We start from the raw sequence: 21,819 nt of genomic DNA, 5'->3' as shown, positions 1-21,819 counted from the left end.
TCTGTATTTTTTGCTTAATTTTTTCTTCACAAACTGCCATTTGACTGATGTCTATTATAAAGACTAGTATTAAAAATCATAAGAGTCATTCCAGTTCCATTAGCCTAGCACCACACAGCCTTGTCACTGTTTGCCCATTGCCTTGGTCATTAGTAGCTCAGTACATCAGTGTTATGACTATAAGCGGTGCTGTTGGGGATTACTCTGCATGTTCTATGGGGTATATTTAGCCTCTTTACTGTGCTGCTGGGTTAGTGGCACTCTCCGAGGGATCACAGGCGAGAAAATCCACTCACTGGGTTTCATAACAAAGGATCAGCAGCCAATCAGAGAAGGCGCTTGGAAGAGAGACCGCCAATCACAGTCAGGTAATCTGGCAGGGAGAGACAGCTCATGCCACAGTGGGTCAGATAGGACAGAAGAAATGTACATGTGTAATAATAGCAATAGCAGTAACAATAGCAACTGTCATAAATTTGCACTGTAGCATTTTAAAGGCATACTATGTAATGTTTATGGCACATGCTTGTCTTCATGGAGATGTTATTGTTATTGCCTGGATAGTTTCACAGTGTGGCATTAAATGTATTTATCTTCATGGAGAAAGGTCATATATTTTTCAGCCTTGTCAGATCTGTGGAGAGGTGACATTGCTCACTGTAAGAATGCATGTTTTACATTTATTTTTTTTTTTTTACAATAAAAGAATAGATGAATAAATGCATAATAGATTGATTCAATATCATTTGTGGAACATGTGGAGCAATAACATCTCTATGCAAATGAGAAGGTGACAAACTCCCTCTAGAGAAGTTACATGTGCATCTTTAGTATGTTAATTGCACATTAATACTGCATTCTCTCATTAATGTCTTCTATATTTTGCAAAGTGTAGACAATAAACAGATAATAACTCTGTGATGTAGCCGTCAGTACAATACATACTACTATTTTGTCCTTGAGCAAGACATCTCACCTCAAATCTTGCATGACTCTGACATGTGATGCAAGTTGGTTACTCCTCACTTACATTCTGAGGATTCTAATTATTCACTGCAGTGTGTTTGGCCACCACAATAAAGCTAACAACAGCTAGCATGCTAACAAGCACAAGAAAATGTTTTATAATTTGATGCAGGCGGTACACAGCAGGCTTATTTGGATGTGCTCAATTACAAGGGGGGGAAATCTGGTATAGGGTTTTTAACATTTAATAATTAGTCATGAAATATTCTGCTCATATTATTCAAATTGTTTCAAAATTAGGTCATAATTTCTACTCATCGTATCTGCTGAGTAAAGCCGGTATATTCGCTGCAGTTTGGGCTCTTATTTACATTCTCACAGTGGGCGTTTACGAATGCACTCTGCGTCATGACGTCATCCGCTCTGGACCAATCACACGGCGGCTGGGCGTAGCGCGCGCTCTCGCCGGGTAAAAGGGATTTGACAGCGGCTGGTCCGTCTGGTCCCGGAGCTGCTCTCATCTGCTAGCTTTACTCCCTCTGTGCGACCGGGGGGGACAAAGCCATGGCTGCGGCGGTAACCTGCGAGCAGCCGGCTCCTGTGTGCTCTAAAAAGGCGCTTTGTTCCCGGGAGCAGAGCCGAAGAAACCGGGAGAACTCCAAACGCAGGCAAGCCGCTCTTCTATTTCTCAGCAATATCTCTCTGGATGGACGGCCCGTGCAGAGTAACCCTCCCCGCATAGAGAGCGACATCCCCGGTGTCAGCGTGTGCCCGGATGCCGTCGCGAACAACAACAACACAAGCTACGGGACTTTTACGAACAATTTAGCTAGTTCCGACGTGCCCAGAGTTCTAACCGTACCGCCTATCCTGGTGCTACCGTCGGACTCTGCGGGTGTGAGCGGTGCCGAGGTGCTGCTGAGTCGTCGGCGAGGATCGTTCCCTTCGCCCGGGGACTCTAACCTCCTGTCGCCGCTGTCGCCTTCCCCGTCCAACGCCAGCCTGCTGCCCTCGCCTCTGGGACCGCGGAAGTCCTCCACGCTGCTGTCGGTCCACAGTTGTAACTCCGTGTCCTCCTCGGAGCCTCGGCAAAGGTGGGGTTTGTTGATGGTCTTTTCTAAAAATGTAGTCGTGACTTTAGGTACGTCTGGGGAAGTTGGCTGTGACCCCGGAGATGCGGTTATAGTAAACATGCGAAGGCTTGTCATTGTTAAGTAACTTTTTGGTATTGCATGCGCCATCAGTTTGTCTCTATGGAGATGCTTTACCTAGAATATCCCATAGTACGGCATTAAACTTGTGCATTGCATTTATTCAACTACAGCTGCTCAAAATACCTTTTAAAAACATGCATACCTCTGACTGACATTTCCACTGACCTTACCTGGTTGTCTTCATGGAGATGGATAAGTTTAATGCCATACTCTGGAACATTGTGAGTAAAACAGTCAGTGGTGCAAGGTATTGAAGTACAAGTAGTAAAGTATTGTACTTAAGTTGAACTTTTAGGTATTTGTACTTTATTTAAATACATTTTTTTAACAGTAGATACTTTACTTTTACTTAACTACTTTGAGAGCAGTATCTGTACTTTCTATTCCACTACATTTTTTAACTGGACTGAAAAGTAACAAGTACTTTTTTATATGATTTGAGAGATTATTTTTACCTTGTTCGTGGTATCGTTACAGTTGATAAGAAAAGATGTATCATTTTAATCAATATCACTACATTTGACAAATTAACCACACTTGAAAAATGCTTGAAATACTTTTACTTTTTACTATTAAAGTTCATTTTTAAACAGGTACCTAAATACTTGTACTTAAGTAGTTTTTTTATGTGAAACTTTTACTTGAGTAACTTTTTACCTCAATGCTTTTACCTAAGTAACAAAACTGAGTGCTTCATCCATCACTGAAAACAATAACATCTCCATGGAAACAAGCATCTGGCTGACTCCACTAGAAAAGTTACATAGTGCACCTTTTAACTTCAAGCTACCACTTTAATTTTAATTCTGGTGAAATAATCTAGATTTAGCCATGGTTAGGGTGGCTTCACACATTCCCTCGTTTGAGCCTGATGTTGTTTTTGCTTGGTCCTGTTCTAGTCCTTGTTTTGTGTAGTACTTAGTGCCATATATTACTGTAGTTTATTCAATCAACCGACAGGATACTGCATTCTGTTGTTGTGTGTTTGGGCAAGGTACTTTAGCATGGATGTGTTAGTATGACTGTGTTTTTGCTGGTGGTCGGGGGCGCATTTACCACGTACCAAGTAAATTAAATGAATAAGATGATTTTGAACCCAATTAAGTACTTCATAACTCCAATGCATTTTTTTATACACATATGGGATGTAGCAAACAAAAGATAAACTCAAAATAACTCCAAACTTGTTTTAGATTTTAAAAACTTAAATATATTTACTATTTACTTTGAGCTCTGATTTGCACTTTTAGCATTTCTTGGCCCTGATAAGGCACAGCTGTGACGTGAAAAACGTTTCAGGAGACTTCATCATGAAGCTCAGTGAGAGACAGCCAAAGGTTTTCAGTGCTGTTGACAAAGCAAAGAGTGGATACGTTAAGGATTAGATTTTTGTTTTGTTTTGCTACATAAGTCCATATATCTTGTGATGTCTTCCTTACACATCTCTAAAATATAGAAAGTAGTAAACATAAAAAAAACAAAACAAAACAGTGAATGAGAGCATGTGTCCAATAGATCTGTCATAACTCATACAATATATGACAGCTGGAACAATTTATTTTTGGGCTCAATATTTATCGTTTGTACTTTTTCTTGGCAACAGTTTGGAGATTTTTGTTATTTTAGTTGAATTACCATAAGATTTGAGCTGTAGTGGGTTGAATAAGTGACATTATTGCTTCATTCTGCCATTTTTGCAGCTTGTTGCAGCTCATGCCTTTTAATTATAGTGCACATTTAAAAAAGAACAAAGTTTCATTACACTGTTATTAGGGCTAGCTATCCGCTCTCATAATATATAAGCTTAATAACCACTAAAATGCTACTTATGCTACTTAGTTACTTTAAACTAATTTTACCAAGAAATCACTCAAGTCAGAGTAAAAAGTATTTGAGGAATCTATTATTGAAGTAAAAGTAATTGTTATAGTAACAGTCTGGACTCAACATCTGATTTGTAATTTAAAGTTAAAGATGCATGTAACTATTTGGTGAGGATTCAGCCTGTGACTTGGCTTGGTGCTGTACCTGCTTGCCTCCATGAAGACGTGTTTAAACTAAAGACACACTGAGGAACGTTCCAGGCAAAGCAATAACATCTCCATGGAGACAAGCAGGTGGTGGACCCTCTGCCAGAGAAAATTACAGTGTGCACCTTTAACATAAATCTGGTATTTATAAAGGATTGATCACAGAAATGAGGAAAACTGAATCATACTTGAAAGGGTGATGCAATAAACACAAATTAGATGAAATCGTTGTATCATTAAAACAATATTACAACTGTAGTATTTGATTGTAAAACAGGCTCTGAACACATAATGTAAAATAATGCTCTGTCAGTGACATTCAATGACCTATAATTTATTACATTTGAATCATACCCTTCTTTATACTTCGCTGCATGTCAGTGCTTGCCATCATTTACAAATAACTTCCCATGGCATATTTGGATCTGCTTTATATTAGGTGGAGTGATCTGAGTGAGGGCTGGAGGCCACAGGGTGACTCATGTTGACTTTCAGTTTGTGACACTTAAAAAGGCGTACTGTAAATGGAGCTATGCATTACACATAAAGAGCTATCATCACCTCTGTGTAAAAGCGTATTCATGTTCCTATTATAGCCAGTATTTCCTAGTAACCCACTGAACACAGAGTAAATGGGACATACTGTATAAAATGAATCAGCATTAACTTGCTCAAAGTTGTATTTTGCATTAGATGCTTGAATGCTCAGAAAATGGCAGTTTTCACCTATCGTCTATCCCTGCTCACTACTTTGTACTTGGGATTATACAAAAACTGTAAGTTTCGGTTCATACATGTAGGGTTAAAAAATGTCATTATTCAAAAATAAAAAACATGAATTGAAGCCTACTGCATGTTAAGGTGGTATTTCACACGAAGAGGAGAAGCTCATCAATTCTGCTGCTTTGAACAGAAAGTCAACTGACCTGTTTCTACTGTTAAGTTAGCTCAATATTGCTGTTTACAATGAACACGATATAAAATGAGGAACTATGTATGTTATAGTATGTTTCATACTAAATACCAGAAAAAAGCATAATATGTCTTCTTTAAAGAAAGGGTATTTGACTTCTATGGGGTATTAACTGCTAACACATAACATATTTAGATCACCATGTTTCCTTTTATTGTTTTGAAAATTCTATATTTGCTGAAAATGATGCATTAACATGTTTTATAAGTTTGACTGAGTCTCATCTCCCTTTGCTCCCAGTGCAAGGTCACTCCCTCTTCAGAACGTTATCACAACACAATCAGCATGTATCCCACTAATGAAACTACTGCACATTGTATTAGGTTTGTGAAGTTGCTGTGTACACTTTTGTATCATGTTTTTGTATATTTATGAATAATTGTTGTGTGGGAGCATGGATGATGTCGGCTTATGGGCTGAGCATTGAACAGAATCTTACTACTAACCATAAATAGTGTTTGAATAGGGCCTGGGAGAGATCACTAAAATACTCAAATATGCAAGGATGTTTTTGATGAGGAAACAGTGTTATAACATGGTAGAGAATACTCAAAAATCTATTTTGCATGAACAATAGCAGTACAGTGAGGTCTACATAAGGAATCATGTTGGGAGTTTTTTGAGAAAAAAATGTGTTACCTTATGAGGTGAAGCTCCAAAGTTTGCTGTGATAGTCCTGTATTTATTTGTCTTGATACACTATGCAGCTGGCCTCCATGGAGATTTTATTGCTTTGACTGGAATATTCCGCAAGGCAAGTTTATTTGTATAGCACAATTTGCACTCAAAATAATTCAAAATGCTTTACAGAATAAGAACTACATTAAAATCACAATATAAATAAATCTAAACATAAATAATCAGCAAAAAATTGACCTTAAAAGAGAAAAGTGCAGAGTAAAAACCTTTCAGTTGTATGCACAGTTGAACAGAACTGTTTTGAGCCTGGATTTAAACATTGTCAAAGTAGAGACCTGTCTCACATCTTCAGGAAAATAGTTTCAGGTTTTAGCTGCATATAAAAACCTGGAAATATCTTCCTGAAGGTGTGAGACATTGAAACGTGATTCCTCAAGTTTAGTCCTGACTCTGGGCACCTGAAGTCCTCAGACTGTACTTTGGTGCTAGACCATGGAGAGACTTGTCACAAGCAGAGTTGCTTTAAAGTCTATTCTCTGAACCACAGGAAGCCAGAGACCTCAACACAGGACTTATGTGCTCATACTTTCTGGTTCTAGTCAGGACCCGAGCAGCAGTGTTCTGGATGTACTGCAGCTGTGTTAAGGCTCGTTTGGAGAGGCCAGTGAGCAGGACGTTACAGTAGACTAACCTACTGGAGACAAATGCATGGATAAGTCTTTCCAAGTCTGGTTTAGACAGTATACCTTTGATTTTTGCAATGTTTTTTTTAGATGCAATTGATTTGATGTGGCTGTTAAAGTTCAAGTCTGAGTCGATTATTGCCCCTTGCATTTGTATCCTGATTTGAAGGTTTTTGAGAGAGAGAGAGAGAGAGACTGGAGGTGACTGGATGATGACTTCAGTCTTGTCTGAGTTTAGCTGGAGAAAACTGTTTTGCATCCACACACTGAGCTGTTGGATGCAACAGACATTAAAGTTATATATTTTGCATTTATTTAACTACAGGTATTTTTGTCCCTAAAACTACCTTGAAAAACATCAAGACAGAATACATGTACATTTGTAATAATAGCAGCAAAGACATTTTTTCTTAACCTGTAACTTGTAAAACCTGTAACTTGAGCAGATTCTGTTTACATGGTTAGAGATAAAATAATAATAGAAAAGCTCAAACAAAGGTAAAAAGAAAAGGTTTAATACCATACTGTGGAACATTCTAGGCAAAGCAATAATATCTTTGAAGACCAGAAAAGTTACATAAGTTTATATTTCCTGACTAAACAACATCTCTGATTAAAATACTGCAGTCACCTGATCTCTCTTGCTTTCACCTTCCTCTGAAACAGACCTGCGTGTTTATGACTTGTGACTGTTTTTTGTTTTTTTTATCAGGAAAAGCAGTGTACCTCGAGACGTGTTAAAAATCTCCCTACATTCTCTAGCAGTTTGTGGGTGTTACTTCCTCCTTTTGACCGTATAACCATCAGCTTCTGTGTCAGTGTGAAACCGACACACCACAATGCACCAGAGAGGTTAGCAGCTGTGCATGAGGTTAGCAACGCTAGACATTACCCAGTTAGATACTTAGCTACACAAGAGACATGCACAGGTGTTTACAAAATGAATTCAGTTTAGTTTTAAAATATAACAAAAAAAGTTAAAAAAAAATTCCAAAAGCTAATCAGTAGACTAATGTTTCTCACAATGGTGGTATGCAAGCTCTTTCTAGTAGTACACAAGTAGATTTTGAGTACATTTTATTCATGTTTTTGTCCATCTTTGAGCTAATCCTCATTTAGACCTACTTAAATCGTGGCGTGGTCTCTATTTTAGACCTAGTTTAGACCAGAAATAGTTCTGCCATAGACCTGGTTTAGATCTGGTGGTACTCGTTATGAGAAATAATTAGGTGGTACTAATTCAATGCTTCCAGTCCAGGAATTCAACCAAGGACCTTCACATTGTCGCTAAACTGACTTAATCATAATTGGTAATTTTACATTTCTAATCATCATTTCATTGGTCAAATTGCCAATTTGAGCTAATTTACTAGTATCTTTTGTTTTCAGGTTCACTTTACAAAGATTATTGATCCATGTGCCCTTTGGTGGCATTTTGTATATAATAGAATTTCAATTTAACAAAGTGTTCATTCTGTCAAAGTTCTGCTTCCACTTAAAAGGTTAAATGAAAGCATCACATAGACAAAACGTAAACCCTTAGATACCCACTGAGTCGCTACCATCCGTGCTTTAGCTATTAGCATTAGCCATATGAATCATGGAAGTATAATAAGATCTGGAAGATTAACTAAAGACGGATGGTGTTGTGTTTGTTTCAATGGTCCGTGCTCATTGACTCAAGTGACCAAAATATATATATATATTTTTGTTCTTCATTACTTGCTGAGCGTCGCCCACCCGTTTAGCAACAGACAGGTGCACATGATCAGCTCCGACCAATCAACGTGACTCTTAGAAATCTTACAAAGCTAAGTTTTTAGTGCTATGAGGACTTAAAAATTTGAAAAAGCACGGTGTGAAAATAGAGAATCCTTTCAAAATCTGACTTTTGTGAAAGCTGAACATAGCAGTTTGATTTCACAGAATACATGGCGCTCTTTGGGAGAGTTCTTACTGGGCTGGATCTGCAGTGCCGGCGGCGTGGACACTAATCGAGCTTTCATCAGAACAGAGGGGGTTTGTAACATATTGACGTCTGCAAATATTGATTATCACCCACAAGAGCAAGGCTAATTTGATATTGTATCGTATGAAAAAAATAAATGAGCGAACTGGTTTGGGTGTATAGTCTTTTGTCAGTACTTAGCCTATAATAGCGCTGTCTGTTAGCTGGTGGTTAGAATGGAGATGGACTTGCTCAGTGCTACAATTGTCCGCCGGTCGTAAACACTTCCTTCCTGAGTTGTATCTGTCAGACTCTGTTTACTCTGACTATAACAGGGAACATGTGTGAAGCTCTGCCAGCCTCTCACGCTGTCACTGCCCTGGAGCTGTGAACTGTCTGCTTTGGAAAGATTTGAACTTCAGTAAGCTGCATTCACAGAGTTAGTCGCCTCTCTGTGATTGTGTGTCTGCAGTAAGTGTGTACGTGTGTTGGGGGTGTTAGGGATGATTTTTTTTCCAGTTCATATCATAATAGTTCACACGTTAACTTTTGTTGCTTTGTGTATTTGCTTTGTATTATGTGAAATGTGAAATGAAAATCGATTATCTGGACTTTGCTCCTTGATTCTGCAGAAATAAGCAGCCATATTTGTTTTGATATGGACGGACCATGCGTGCCCCTGATTGGCTTAATCCACATGTCAGTCACGCCCATCTGAACTCTGGGAGAACAGTAATCGACTCACATCTTCATAAAGTATTGGACAAGTGTGTATCTGGCTCCAAGGCAATCACTTTTGTCAATATAAAATGTGTTTATCTGTGATGACTGGACTCCAGGAGCACTTACGTTTGAGAGAAATTCGATATAAGAGCTGATTAACTAATACAAGTACAACCAGATTTTTCTATTCACCTTCAGGAAGTTGCCCTGGGCACCACCTTTGTCATTCAAGTGGTATTATTTTCATGAGGCTTGACAGCAAATGTGTTCTATATGGGCTACAAATTTGTTTTAAAGGCTCGTAGAGAATCGGTGCATTGTTGACTTGACTTCAGATGTTCAATGCTTATGTGCAGCAACAAATCAACCTATTTTATATCATATTTTAGTGATGAAACATTTCCCAAATTCTCCATTGTAATGAATGGGATTCCCGCTTAACCAGAAGTGCCACCACAAAGAAAGAGTAGTTTAGTAGCATTTACGGCAAAAGCGGGTGGAGCAGAAAAGGGCAATAATAAGAGAGGATATCTTGTTCTTAACAGAGGTGATTGTAGTGTTGGTGGTTTGATAATTGTGCTACCCAAAATTGTGATTTGACTGTAATAACCTTTCATGATGAGCATATAAACATACACCCACATCTTTAGAGCTTGGCAAAAACTCTATTACAGTGATTAATCGAATCTGAAGTTCAAATCAATTTGTTTGGGGAAAATAAAAATGTATTTTCTTCCACTTTCTTCCATTGGAAATTTCTATCTCACAGACACCCACTGCGTTTTTCCCCACAAATGTAATTCTAATACTAGAGATTTTGTTTGGATTCAGAACCAAACTAATGAGTCATCTCTCCTTCACCCCTCCATTCACACTCCCATAACACTCTACTGCCTTTTCACAACTACAAATCATCTGCCTCACAATGCGCTGGAGTCGTTCTGATCTTGAATAAGATTTAAGATGGATGCCCTGCCGTGATTATTGGATAGATAATTGATATACTGCAAAATTATATTTTATAAAGTCAAGGCTAGTTATTGACATTTAAGGGTTGGACAGCTATCTACAACTAGGGTAATAAATGATGAATAATATGTTTTGTAGGCTACTAGTGATTTTAGATTTGATTTTATTATGTCTGACAGTCTGACAATGTAATGATTATTCATAATTTTTGGATGCAATGATCATAACATAGTGAAATCATTAATGATTTTCTGTCTAATATATCTACGCTTAATCAAATCAAACTTTATCAATTGCACAGTAAAGTTAATGTGACATAGGTTTATTTGTATTATTTATACAACTATTTTATTTAGCTATACTGATATTTAGCTTTTAAAATCCATAACAACGCCCACAAATTTATCTTAAGTTGAAGTAAACATGACAAATTAACAAAATTTGTTACATGTCTGCATAAACATACAACTGTATAATGCTTTTTCCATTTTGATTCATTAGTCTGTTCAAAAAGGGCACAAGGAGAATGGGGCAGCACAAAAAAATATTGATATCCATGTCGGTCGATACTGGAACCGATATACCACCTATCCCTAAAAATGATATTACCTAACTATAGGCTGTAGCTGACAGTATTTGGTTCTGTAGCCTACTCCTGAGCTTAATATTGGCTTCTTATACCAAACACAATCACATAGCTCTAGTACTGTTCCATTTGTTTGTGCTGCAGCTCTGAACTGGGGACAATCACATGTTTGTACTAGTTGATGAAAGATGCATGAGTTTGGCTGGAGAGCTCTGCACCAAGCTCTGTGCCACACTGTACTGACTTTTATCTGCTTTGTGACATTTAGTTCATGTGGGTGGAGAGAGCCTACCTACAAGAGAACAGGTGTGAGGCTGTCTGTTCATAGATACAGCAAGCACAGTACAGATGTAATATTGAAGATGAGCCGACATTTTGAGCAGGATTTCCATTTAGTTAGCTTTGATTACTACTGCCTGCAGCTGTTGTACCTAGGACTGTGCAATTGATCAGATTTTAATCAGTATCGAGATTCAAGCACTTCTACTCGTCATTGTTATGCTTGTGTCTTTTTAATGGAGAAATCTACAGCCAGTTCTCTGTCAGTAAAAGCATGTGGTTTGTAGCATACTTTCGAGGAACACATTTTGACTATTTTTAGGAAGTATGTAACCTGTGCACTTCCTGTTTTTAAAAAAGGTACTACATTCACAACTGAACCTGGGTTGCCAGTGCCTTAACCTGCAAATAGAGGACAGGTTTTCTCAGTTTACACACAGGCATGTGAAAGCTCAGAACCTCCAGAATTCACTCACTGAGTCACTTTTTGGTCAATCACTCACCAGTCACATGTAATTCTTACATGTATGTAGCCACAGCTGCCCTGGGACTGACTAATGGCATTGTGGCTGCTAATAATTTTATTTTTATTTTTACCATATCACGCATGGCAAATTTCAACTTAAAGCCCCAGTATGTAACTTTCTTTGCCAAAAAACAGTCTAAAATGTATGGGTTTTTTTTTGCGCTGAAAATAATGTACCTGACTCTGGAGGAAGACCTGCCCCTGCTTGTTTTCATGGAAATGTTGTTTGTTTGGCTATAATATTCCACAGTATGACATAAAACATATCTGCTTTCATGGAAAATGTTCCATGGAATCATGCCCTTGACTTCCCAGTTCCAGAAAGTTATATACTATGGCTTTAAAAGACTGAAATTACAATAAACATTTTGCAGAATGAGTAGACTTAGACAAACTGTACTGATCCACAAGTGAAATTACAATTAGCAAAAAAAAAAAGGTAATAAAGTTCAAGATGTGTCAAATGAGGTACATTTATACAACTGCTCTAGACTATCCAAATATTTCTTGTTCACATTTTCCTTTTCCCTTTTTTTTTTTTTTTTTTTTTTCCCCAAATTTGTTACACACTGTTTTTACTTAACTTTTTTCATCACCTATTTCTCGTCCCATTTCTGATTCTCTTTGTACCCCATTATCACACCATGTGTTTTGGTGACTTGATGTTTATCTTGGTGTGTGACTGTCCAAACATGCCTTTACAGGAAAACACTGGTCCACTCCTCTCCACACCCTTTAAATACAGACAGGAGATCCACCCAATTTCTATTGCATACATGCACATTTTTGCATGCTCTGTTTGTTCTACAAGTTTCTTTGTTTGATAGGCAAAGGGCACATCATTCAGTTATGCAACTACCTACTTTAGACCTATAATTGTGGCTCTCTCAGCTCTGGTGCTAGACCATAGAAAGACTTGTACACAAGCAAAGTACATCTCCGACATGTTAATGCCATATGAACCATTTCGCACTCTCCTGCTGGTGTCCAGAGTCAGGACTAAACATGGGGAATCAGCTTTTCAGTTTTATGCAGCTAAAACCTGGAACAGGCTTGCTGAAGATGTGAGACAGGTCTCTACTAATCCAGGCTGTATAAGCTTTTTATTCTGCCTCTTCTCTTTTAATGGTTTTATGATGTTTTTTTTTTATTGATTTGTTTGTATTTTGATTTGAGTGTCTTTCTTATCCTGTAAAGCACTTTGAATTACTTTTTTGTATGAACTGTAGTGTACAACTAAACTCGCCTTGCATTGCCTTGACAGTTAGTGAGATATACACAATGGTAATCCTATGTTAGGTTTGCCTGGGATCCAGAATACACACTTCAATACTTTATGAAGATGTGAGTCTGGTCACCTGTGAATCTCCTTGTTTTTAAATGGCCATGATTGACAGGTCGATTACCCAATCAGGTATATGGTCCGCCTTATTGGAAAAAAATAAGGGAAAAAAAATCACCTTGAGGCTGAAAAACCATGTGGATTTCTGCAGAATTGATGACTGAAGCACATGTCACTGAAAAAAGACCCTGGTTGCACAGTCACATTTGGTCGGGCTTGAGACGCAACGGAGGGACCAGAGTGAAATCCCTCTGTATAAAAAATACATCAAGATATCATTTTGGATTTGCCAGACCAGGGGGAGGTTCTGATTGTATGTCGATGCCGAAATCTTCAGCTGTTACCATGGAGACACAATGCACACATTAGCTACACCAGCCAAAAAAAAGTCTGAAAACTCGAGAACACATTTTCATGAGTCTATGAACAATTTAAGCATTTATGGTCCTATTTAGATGTTGGATGTTCAACAAAAAAGGTGAGAGTGACTAACTGAAAAACTGGCTAATCCTGGCTAGCTTGTGACTAATGTTATTTCAGAGAGACTTGTTTAATGGCACAAATCAGCTCACCTTTTGTAAATCCAACTAAGTCAGTTCTTGTGTTAAAATAAAGCGCAGATTAAAGTCTAACTTGAGTAACAGAGCTTCAGACAGAGCAGTATCTCCAGCTAGCTTCACACCCCCACGAATTGTTAATGATCAGCTGCAAAGTATCAATTGAATGATGTGGTTTATTACATACAAGTTCAGAACAAGCTTCACCTAATTTATATTTTGGTTACTGAACTTTGACTCGTTACAGAATAGAGCTGCAAGATTAAACACAATCAAATCAAAACTATTTGAATGGGGGCAATTAGCAAACTGCAAAGACTGCAATTTTTGAAGTACCATAATGTTTTATTCTGCATTAAAAAAAAAAAAGCAAATTCTGTAGTTAAAATCTGTACAAAAAGTTTCTGAAATGTGATTGTGAAAATGTGAACTTTGAACAGATTCTACATATTTTAATCAAATGATTATACCATCAAACGGCTAAGACTTGATAAAATAAAAAGTATAATCTTTCAAACAATGCAATGCAACAATCTAAATGCTTCTGTTTCCATTTTTTCTCATTTGTCTGTTCAAAATGACAAGAGGACAAAGTGGGAGTGACACATGGCACACAGCTAAGAAAAAATATCACCAACATTTTTAATATCAGTCCTGCTCTGTGAAAACTTTCTGATATCACGATACCAATATTGGGACTGATATATCGCTCATGTCTATTTTTCTCAATATTGCCCAACTCTTGAGCTACCAATTTAGAGTTACTGATGAGGAGAAGATGGAGAGGCTGAGAAGGCTGATTCTGCTGCTGCGGTGGAGTTGGGGCACAGATTGGTTGTAGGTGTTGAATGTCTTGAAAGGAGATTGTCTGAGATGCAAAGGTAGCAGTTTGTGATTGGCTGACAGTAAGCTTCGGCTAATGTATCCAACTGACCATGTTCTTCTGACCCACTGACCTTTTGTCACACACACACAAAAGCACACACAAGCACACACACAGGCGCACTCTAATCTTTCACTTCCTCTTTGCCTAGCTGTTTGACATTTAACTATCTCTTAACTGTCAGTTTAACAAATCTGAAATCAGCTACTCACTCATGAAGAATATACTCTGTTTGCTCAAAAAGTGGAATCTATACTAGATACTAAACTTTCAAACTCGATTTTGATACTAAGGAATAAGCTAAACACTCAATGCCGAGATAATTTCTTTAGCCAATATAATGTTATTTACTTTCTTTTATATTAGCGTGCAGTCTTATATCTATGTAATCAGTCAGTCGCCTCTGTTCCATAGTGGTCTGTGTGGTGGTCTATGTGGTCTTGTTCTGATACAGATCATTCCTAATCTGTTCAGGAAAGGTTCATTTCATGTCCTGTGAACGTGACTTTTTTTTTTTGATACCTGCTCAAATAAGTATCTACCAAATTTTCCAGAGTATAACTTTTTTTTCATAGTTTAGCCAGGGGTGCGACTTATACTCAGATACAATTTATGTGTGAAATATGTTTTTTTTCTTGATTATTATGCATTTTTTGGCTGGTCAAACTTATACGGAAAATACGGTAGTTTCTAAACCAGTTTTAGTATTTCTACAAATGAATCTGCAGTCTATGGGCCACTATAATTATTGCACATTATAAAATAGCACAATTAAAATCCATGATTCACCAAAGTGCTTCACAGGTTCAGTATTTCAAAAAATTACTCTGTATGGTATAAAATGTCCATCTTGTTTATTAAATTAAGTGTTTTTGTTGCTAATAAAAATACCTTCAAAAAACTGACATGATTACCTGCTTGCCTCCATGTAGATTGATAAGTTTAATGCCACATTGTGGAACATCTAAGCAATAACACTTCCATGGAGACAATGAAGTGGAAAACCCTCGAGCAGAGAAGTTTACATAGACTGCACCTTTTTACATTTCATTTATATGCAAATCTTGTATTGTGTTATGTTGTTTTCTAATATAATCCACATAGTCCACTATTGTGTCAAGTTTCTGTTGGAATGTTACTGTAAACTTCACCCACCCTCCACCTAAGAAAATATTTGCACTACTACAAGATCTAAACCAGGTGTAGAACAGGACTATTCTATGTCTAAACTAAAGTACTACGATTTAATGTTGAAAATCACATTCTATTATCTAAAGAAAGCGTTTTGAACTATCATTGTGGTATGGGAATCAGTATTGAGGTTCAAAAGTCTATTTCTTAGTATTGAAATCGAGTTTGAAATTGTAGTATTGTGAGAACATTAGTCTAAACCATCTTGACAATGGGACTACACGCACTAGAGGCCTATATTGTTTCTAAATCAGGACTAACCCAAAAACATCCATAACATCAACTCAAAATTTAGCAAATAATTCAACTGCGGAGAATCTGTGTCCCTCCAGAAGTAGCTTGTGTACCCCAGTTTGAGAAACACGGGTCTAAATCTTTGCTTTAGTCCACGTCTGGTGACTCCAACACAAGGAGTCATTTAATCTGGTGATGTAAGTGTGTGTGCGCCGTTAGCTAGTTGCTGTGTAATCTGTAATCCGTGGCCATTAGCTCGTGTGGTGAGGGGACACATTGTACTGACACTATACGGAGGGTTTGATAGACGCGTGACTGTTATGTTTGTATATGTATGAGTGTGTAATTATCACATTGTGCAGACTAAAATCTGTATACACACACGTCTTGGGGACCTGCCTCCTTCTATGAGGAGAAAAATCAGGTACCCATGACATAAATCCTTTGTTATCAGCTCAATAACGTGACTTAAAGTTCAGATGTGGGTTGAAATAGATTAAAGTTAGACTTTAGGTTTAGATTACGCAAGTTGTGACTATGGTGAAGGTTAATTTGAGTCTCCGGGAAATGAATGTAGACGCATGGAAACCCAACATGCGGTGTATGTGTGTGAATGTGTGTGTCTGTGTGTGTCTGTGTGTGTCTGTGTGTGTAGGGGATTATAATGTGGAGGAATTAAAGTCACCAACTGCAAGAGGAAGATTGGAAAACATCATAAGAAAGTAGGTTAAAGGGAAGGGCTGTTTGGAAACTAGGATTCACAGTATGCATTAGAATGTTAGCGTTGCATGTCGAGGCTGCAGTTTGTTTGCTATCAATAACTGCATAGAATATTCACTTTTAGGCACGGTTTTTGATGATAATGTTTCCTCATCTTTAATTCACCCTACTTTCTCAAACATAGCACCAAAAAGGGAGTGAAGCAGTTAGAATGAGGCAAAAAACAAGTCGGTGAAAGAAGTTCGAGAGACTAAAAATGTAGGATTCCCACTGCATGACATCAGCAGGTGGAGAACAGTATTTTGAGCTGAAATAAAACTCTACTTCAGATATGTCATTTATGAGGGAATAACATTATGACATGGTTAGATGCTCAAAAAGGATTAGCATAATATGTGGCCTTTAATGGTAAAATGCTATTTGGCAGTTGTCTTTTACTGTGATACTATTTTCTGATTTGAGATGTAGACAGACTAATAATAACTCAAACATATGTGAATGAAAGAAAACACAACTCCAGGTATGTTATTGAGAAGGTCACAAAACACTAACACGGCTTAAAGCTCACAATTTTGTGTAATATAGGACCTATGCATCATTTTATGTCTTCTTTAAAATGACAGAATACTTAAATTTTGTGTTAATTTCTAAAATGGAGTTCAGTTATATTTCAAAAACAAACACCCACGTAAATTAGCATTACATTTGCTCCTTTGACACAGTCTATCTACCACAAACAAGAAATTGACTTATTCTAGCCACAAAAAAACAAGTTATTTTAGCGAAGTGCCTTAGTGACCATGAGAGAGGTGTGAAGTGGCTGTGATAATGAGCTCCAGAATCTGATGGTGTGGGCCGACATTACACTGACACTGTTTTCTCCAGACTGTGACTCAGAAATACAGACAAATGGTGCGATGCTCTTTTATAGATTGTATTTTTCATTATAATTTTTAATTAACTACTGTGTATTGAACAAGAGCTTTACAAATAGTGTAGTTATTGAAAATTATAATGATTACAATGTTAGCAAATTAATATCACAGTTTCTATTTCATCACTATTTATATGCTTAATCATTGTTTGCTTGACATATTTTGTAAAAATCTATGTTTTTTTTCCATGTTATAGACCTGGTATACCTGATTTTCAAACCTTGAAAAGAGGATTAGGTGTATTTGTCTATCTAACTTGTTCCTACATGACCTTTGGCACGTCATCGCTATTCACATGCATGACTTTTTGGCCACTAGCACAGCTTTAGGCTTTTTCCAGACAGAAAAGTGAAGCAAGGAGGATCACTTTTGCTCTGCTAACCAGCTCTAATCCCGAAGCATCTTAGAATCTCACATAGCTCTTCCTTCCAAGTTTGCATAGACGTGTAGCAGTCTGATTTTGTCCCAATTTACAATACAGTTTATGAGGGAAAAATTGACTTAAAAGTAAATAAATAAAAAATTAGGAAAAAGCTACTTCAGGGCTCCCTTACCATTAACTTGCTCAGAGTTGTGTTTTAGTTGATTCATGTATGTTTGAGTAATATTGTATGTGCTGTATGTGTATGAAAAATGTATCCTGGCCCATACACACATTCAAAAATGTCACATGTCCATTTTTCAAAAACTAAAAACATGTAAAATAACATTGCTGTTTGCTACAGTTGAATGCCACTATGAATAAGTCGATTGATTTAATTACAATATTGTGGTTTACTAAATGTTAAATTACGTGTCTTCTTTAAGAGGAACCAAGTATCCATCAAATCTTTAGTTCTTCTGTAGTATCTCTAGATACTACTCTGTTTCATTTCAGAAGAGAGTTTCACAATCAGAGAAGGTCAGCACTGCCCTCGTCAGTGTAAAAGGGCAGCAGCCAAACCCTATGCAAACGTCATGCAAACATTTTAAAGTGAAATCTACACTCATTACACTGGATGCCATTACATATAACAATGTTCATATATAATCTATATTGTGTTGGTTCTAAGCCTGGATAAACCAATAATGTCATTTACAGAAATCTACCTCCACTTCTAGTCACCAAAAAAGTAAATTTCCCTAACAAATCCATCACTTTGCCCTGTCATTACATCTAATAACACCACAAATAAACAAGCTTTTTAATTTGTCTGTTAAAGTTGATATTCAGTAGGATTGCCAATATATTAAAGCTGTTATATCTAACTTTTTTGGTAGAGGGTTCGATATTTGCTTGTTGTTACTTTGCCTGGAATTCTTGCTGTGTGTGTGTGTGTGTGTGTGTGTGTGTGGTTGCCTCCCCACAGATCTGACCTATAACTAACTAAACTATTCTACTAAGACAACATTAACATTATTCTTTGTCTTGCATTTACTCAATTACAAAAACCTTCAATAGACATGCATTTTGACTGTGAGCGGAGTCGCCTCTCCACAGATTTGACCTGTAACCGGGCTTTGACCTGCTTGTCTACCACAGAGATGGATACTGTGGGAAATTCTAGGCGCAGTAAAAATTACTTAATGGACCTTTTAATTGCCTTTCTTCTTACACCATGTTCAAATATAGAATATCTTCTTTATGCAAAAAGAGTTAGTGTTAAACTTGAGTGGTTCTCCAGGTCTAGGCAAACGGGGATAGAGTATTTTCCATTCCCACAGTCAGAAGTTCCCATGCAGCGTCTGGCTTTCAAGAAACACTGAGCTGGGGTAATGAGTCAGATCCAAACTTAGATACTGCGCTGGTTTAGACTGGACACAGCTTTTATCAATGTGTCCGGATACGCGCTGCTGTTTACTGAGAGTTTAACGCTTTAAAACATCACGTCTTGAACTACCCGTGTGTAATAGGCTGCGTTCACATTGTAAAATTTGATGATGTCGTTATATCAGACGGTGGGCTATGTAAGGGGCAATGTAACTCTATGGGAGATTCACTGTTTTTGAAAGATGTATCCAAAATAGAAACCCATAAACTAAATAACTAAATCACTCATAGCTTTTAGTCCTTTCAACTGGACAACTTTTACGTCTTTGGAGGTGAATAATGGCACCGCTGTCTGAGTCTGTTGTGAAAGAATGATTGCACTTTTGTATATTTATGCTAACAGAGCGCAGGTTCAACTATGTGTCATTTTTTTTGTTTCATGTGGATAGGCCCAGTAATTATAGAGATATTAACCATAAACCAAGTCATAAAAGGTAAAGTTCAATCTGTCAACTGGTCGAAAAGTTGTAGGAGTGAAGACTCGCTGCTTCTTCAGTTCTGGTGGACACTGCCTTATATCTGTGTGAAAGAAGGCGCTAACTACACTGAAACTGTAATTGTACTGTTTACAGTTTCAGCCTTAATTGCTCTACTGCAGGGGTGTCAAACTCAACTTCACCGAGGGCCACATCAGCAAAATGGGCCAGATATAACTGTAAAATCATATAAATGTAACTGAATGAAATGTAAAATAAATGTAACTCCTTTTTTAAATTATTACTCGACTACAAACATTGCAAATACGTTTAGAGGTAAAAAAATATGACTGTAACTGCGTGTATCCTGATAAACAGAGATTTTAAGACAGTCATGCTTTTTAATTTACCTTATCGTGGGCCACATAAAATAATGTGGCGGGCTGCATTTGGTCCCCGGGCCTTGAGTTTGACACATGTGCTCTACTGGCTAGCTCTATTGCTCTCTATAAACCAGTCAACAAATCTGACAGTTGAACAACAAACACCTGTCATCCAACTCAGTTTTAAACTAAGATACCCATAAATGCAACCTATTGGCGCTTTTATAGTAAATTGATTGATAGTTCCATATTAGACACTTTTTTTGGTTTTAGCTTTTTACCAATTTTGTTCCATCACGGAAAAATCTGCACGGCAACGGTCATTTTTTGACGTTCCAAGCTCTACACAGCTCTAACAGATGTGAAGCCATATTGCTCGTTATCAAATGCCTTCTGCTTTCTGATTGGTCCTTCAGCAACCGCTCATACGACCAGCTGAGGCCCATTGTAATTTTTCCTAATGACTGTATTTAGCCTCGTTTGCCGTTCCCATTCCCACAAAAGGCATACATTCCAGAAACATTCCAGAATACCATGGAATGATGGTTCCCGTGGAAATGGAGCATTGAGACGACTCCGTCACGTTGTTACTGTTTTTAAGCACTAGAAAAACAGCAGTGGAAAATAAGGGCAGAAAGCTGGTTATTAATAGACGCATGAAAGTTTGACAGTTGACATATATTTGTGGCTTGGATATTTTTACTTCACAGTACTTATTTTTATCCAGACTGAAGTTGATAAATGCGTACTTGTTAGATTAAAGTCCCTGTATAATCTTAAACTAACGAGCTTGTTTGTTGATAGTGTGGGGTCTGGTTAAACAGACGAGTGTTGTCATGATACTAAAATGTCAAACGCAATTTTGGTATAAAGGCATAGACTCGGTACTCAATACTGATTCCGATACCAAAATGGTAATAAAATACAACCTTTCTTTAGACAACAGAATGTGATTTTCAACATTAAATTATAGTTCTACGTCTATATAACCATGCGATCTTTTGTTATATCCCTTAGTGGTCCAAGTAGGTTCCATAGTGGTCCATTTACTCGTCTATGTGTCTTATACTTGTTCTGACACAGCTCAAGATCATTCTAGTTATTCACCAAAGGTTCATTCCTGTCCTGTGGATGTGATATTAGTTTTAGTATCTGTTTTTCAATACTTTTGGCAAACCTAAAACATTCTCCAAAACACACAAGGATTTTTATAACAAAGACTGTGGCATTATTAAATTAAAATATATATAAAAAATAAAATAAATAAAAATGAAAAAAGAATAAACAATTTCTGATTTAAATTTTTCATCAATAATGTATTTTATCTGTAAATATTCTCTATCTAGAAGCCTTCAGTCACGATATTTCAGCCTTATAATTAAAAATGTATCTAAAAAGTGTCAATGTAGTGGGGCAACAGTAGAGTGTTTGTCCACTGATCCAAAGGTCGGTGGTTCGAAAACCCGCTCTTGATGTAAACACCATCGGTAGAGCAGTCAGATCCACTGACTCACAGGTTGGCAGTCCGTTCTAGCTCCCACAGATGAACGCTGTCATTGTGTCCTTGGGCAAGACACTTAACCCGCCCCAGCATCTGCGTACATTGATGTATGAATGTGTGTGTGAATAGGTGAGTGGTTCCTTGTAGTAATGGGGATGATAAAATAAAAATGGTAGACAATCGTGGAACATTTTACATATTTGTGATAGTCGCCAACAAAGATAATCGCCATTTTAGCACCAGAATGTGCCGAAAAAAGCTCCGTATCCCTTATGATCTCTTCTAGATCACTGTTGTTTTCACTTTTAACA

General features: G+C 37.4%; 1 protein-coding gene across 1 annotated transcript in view; it reads left to right on the top strand.

Moving 5' to 3' along the window:
- The first annotated feature begins 1,438 nt into the window (after positions 1 to 1,438).
- Positions 1,439 to 21,819, top strand: part of cables2b (Cdk5 and Abl enzyme substrate 2b) — a 44,422-nt gene continuing 24,041 nt past the window's right edge. The window contains exon 1 of the mRNA XM_033969577.2: positions 1,439 to 2,060. Within this exon, the coding sequence (XP_033825468.1) occupies positions 1,531 to 2,060 (530 nt within the window). The 5' untranslated portion in view covers positions 1,439 to 1,530. The remainder of the gene's footprint in view (positions 2,061 to 21,819) is intronic.

This window comes from Periophthalmus magnuspinnatus, chromosome 7, assembly GCF_009829125.3.
Source record: "Periophthalmus magnuspinnatus isolate fPerMag1 chromosome 7, fPerMag1.2.pri, whole genome shotgun sequence".
Lineage (NCBI taxonomy): Eukaryota > Metazoa > Chordata > Actinopteri > Gobiiformes > Gobiidae > Periophthalmus > Periophthalmus magnuspinnatus.
This window is presented reverse-complemented; position numbering and strand designations above follow the sequence as displayed.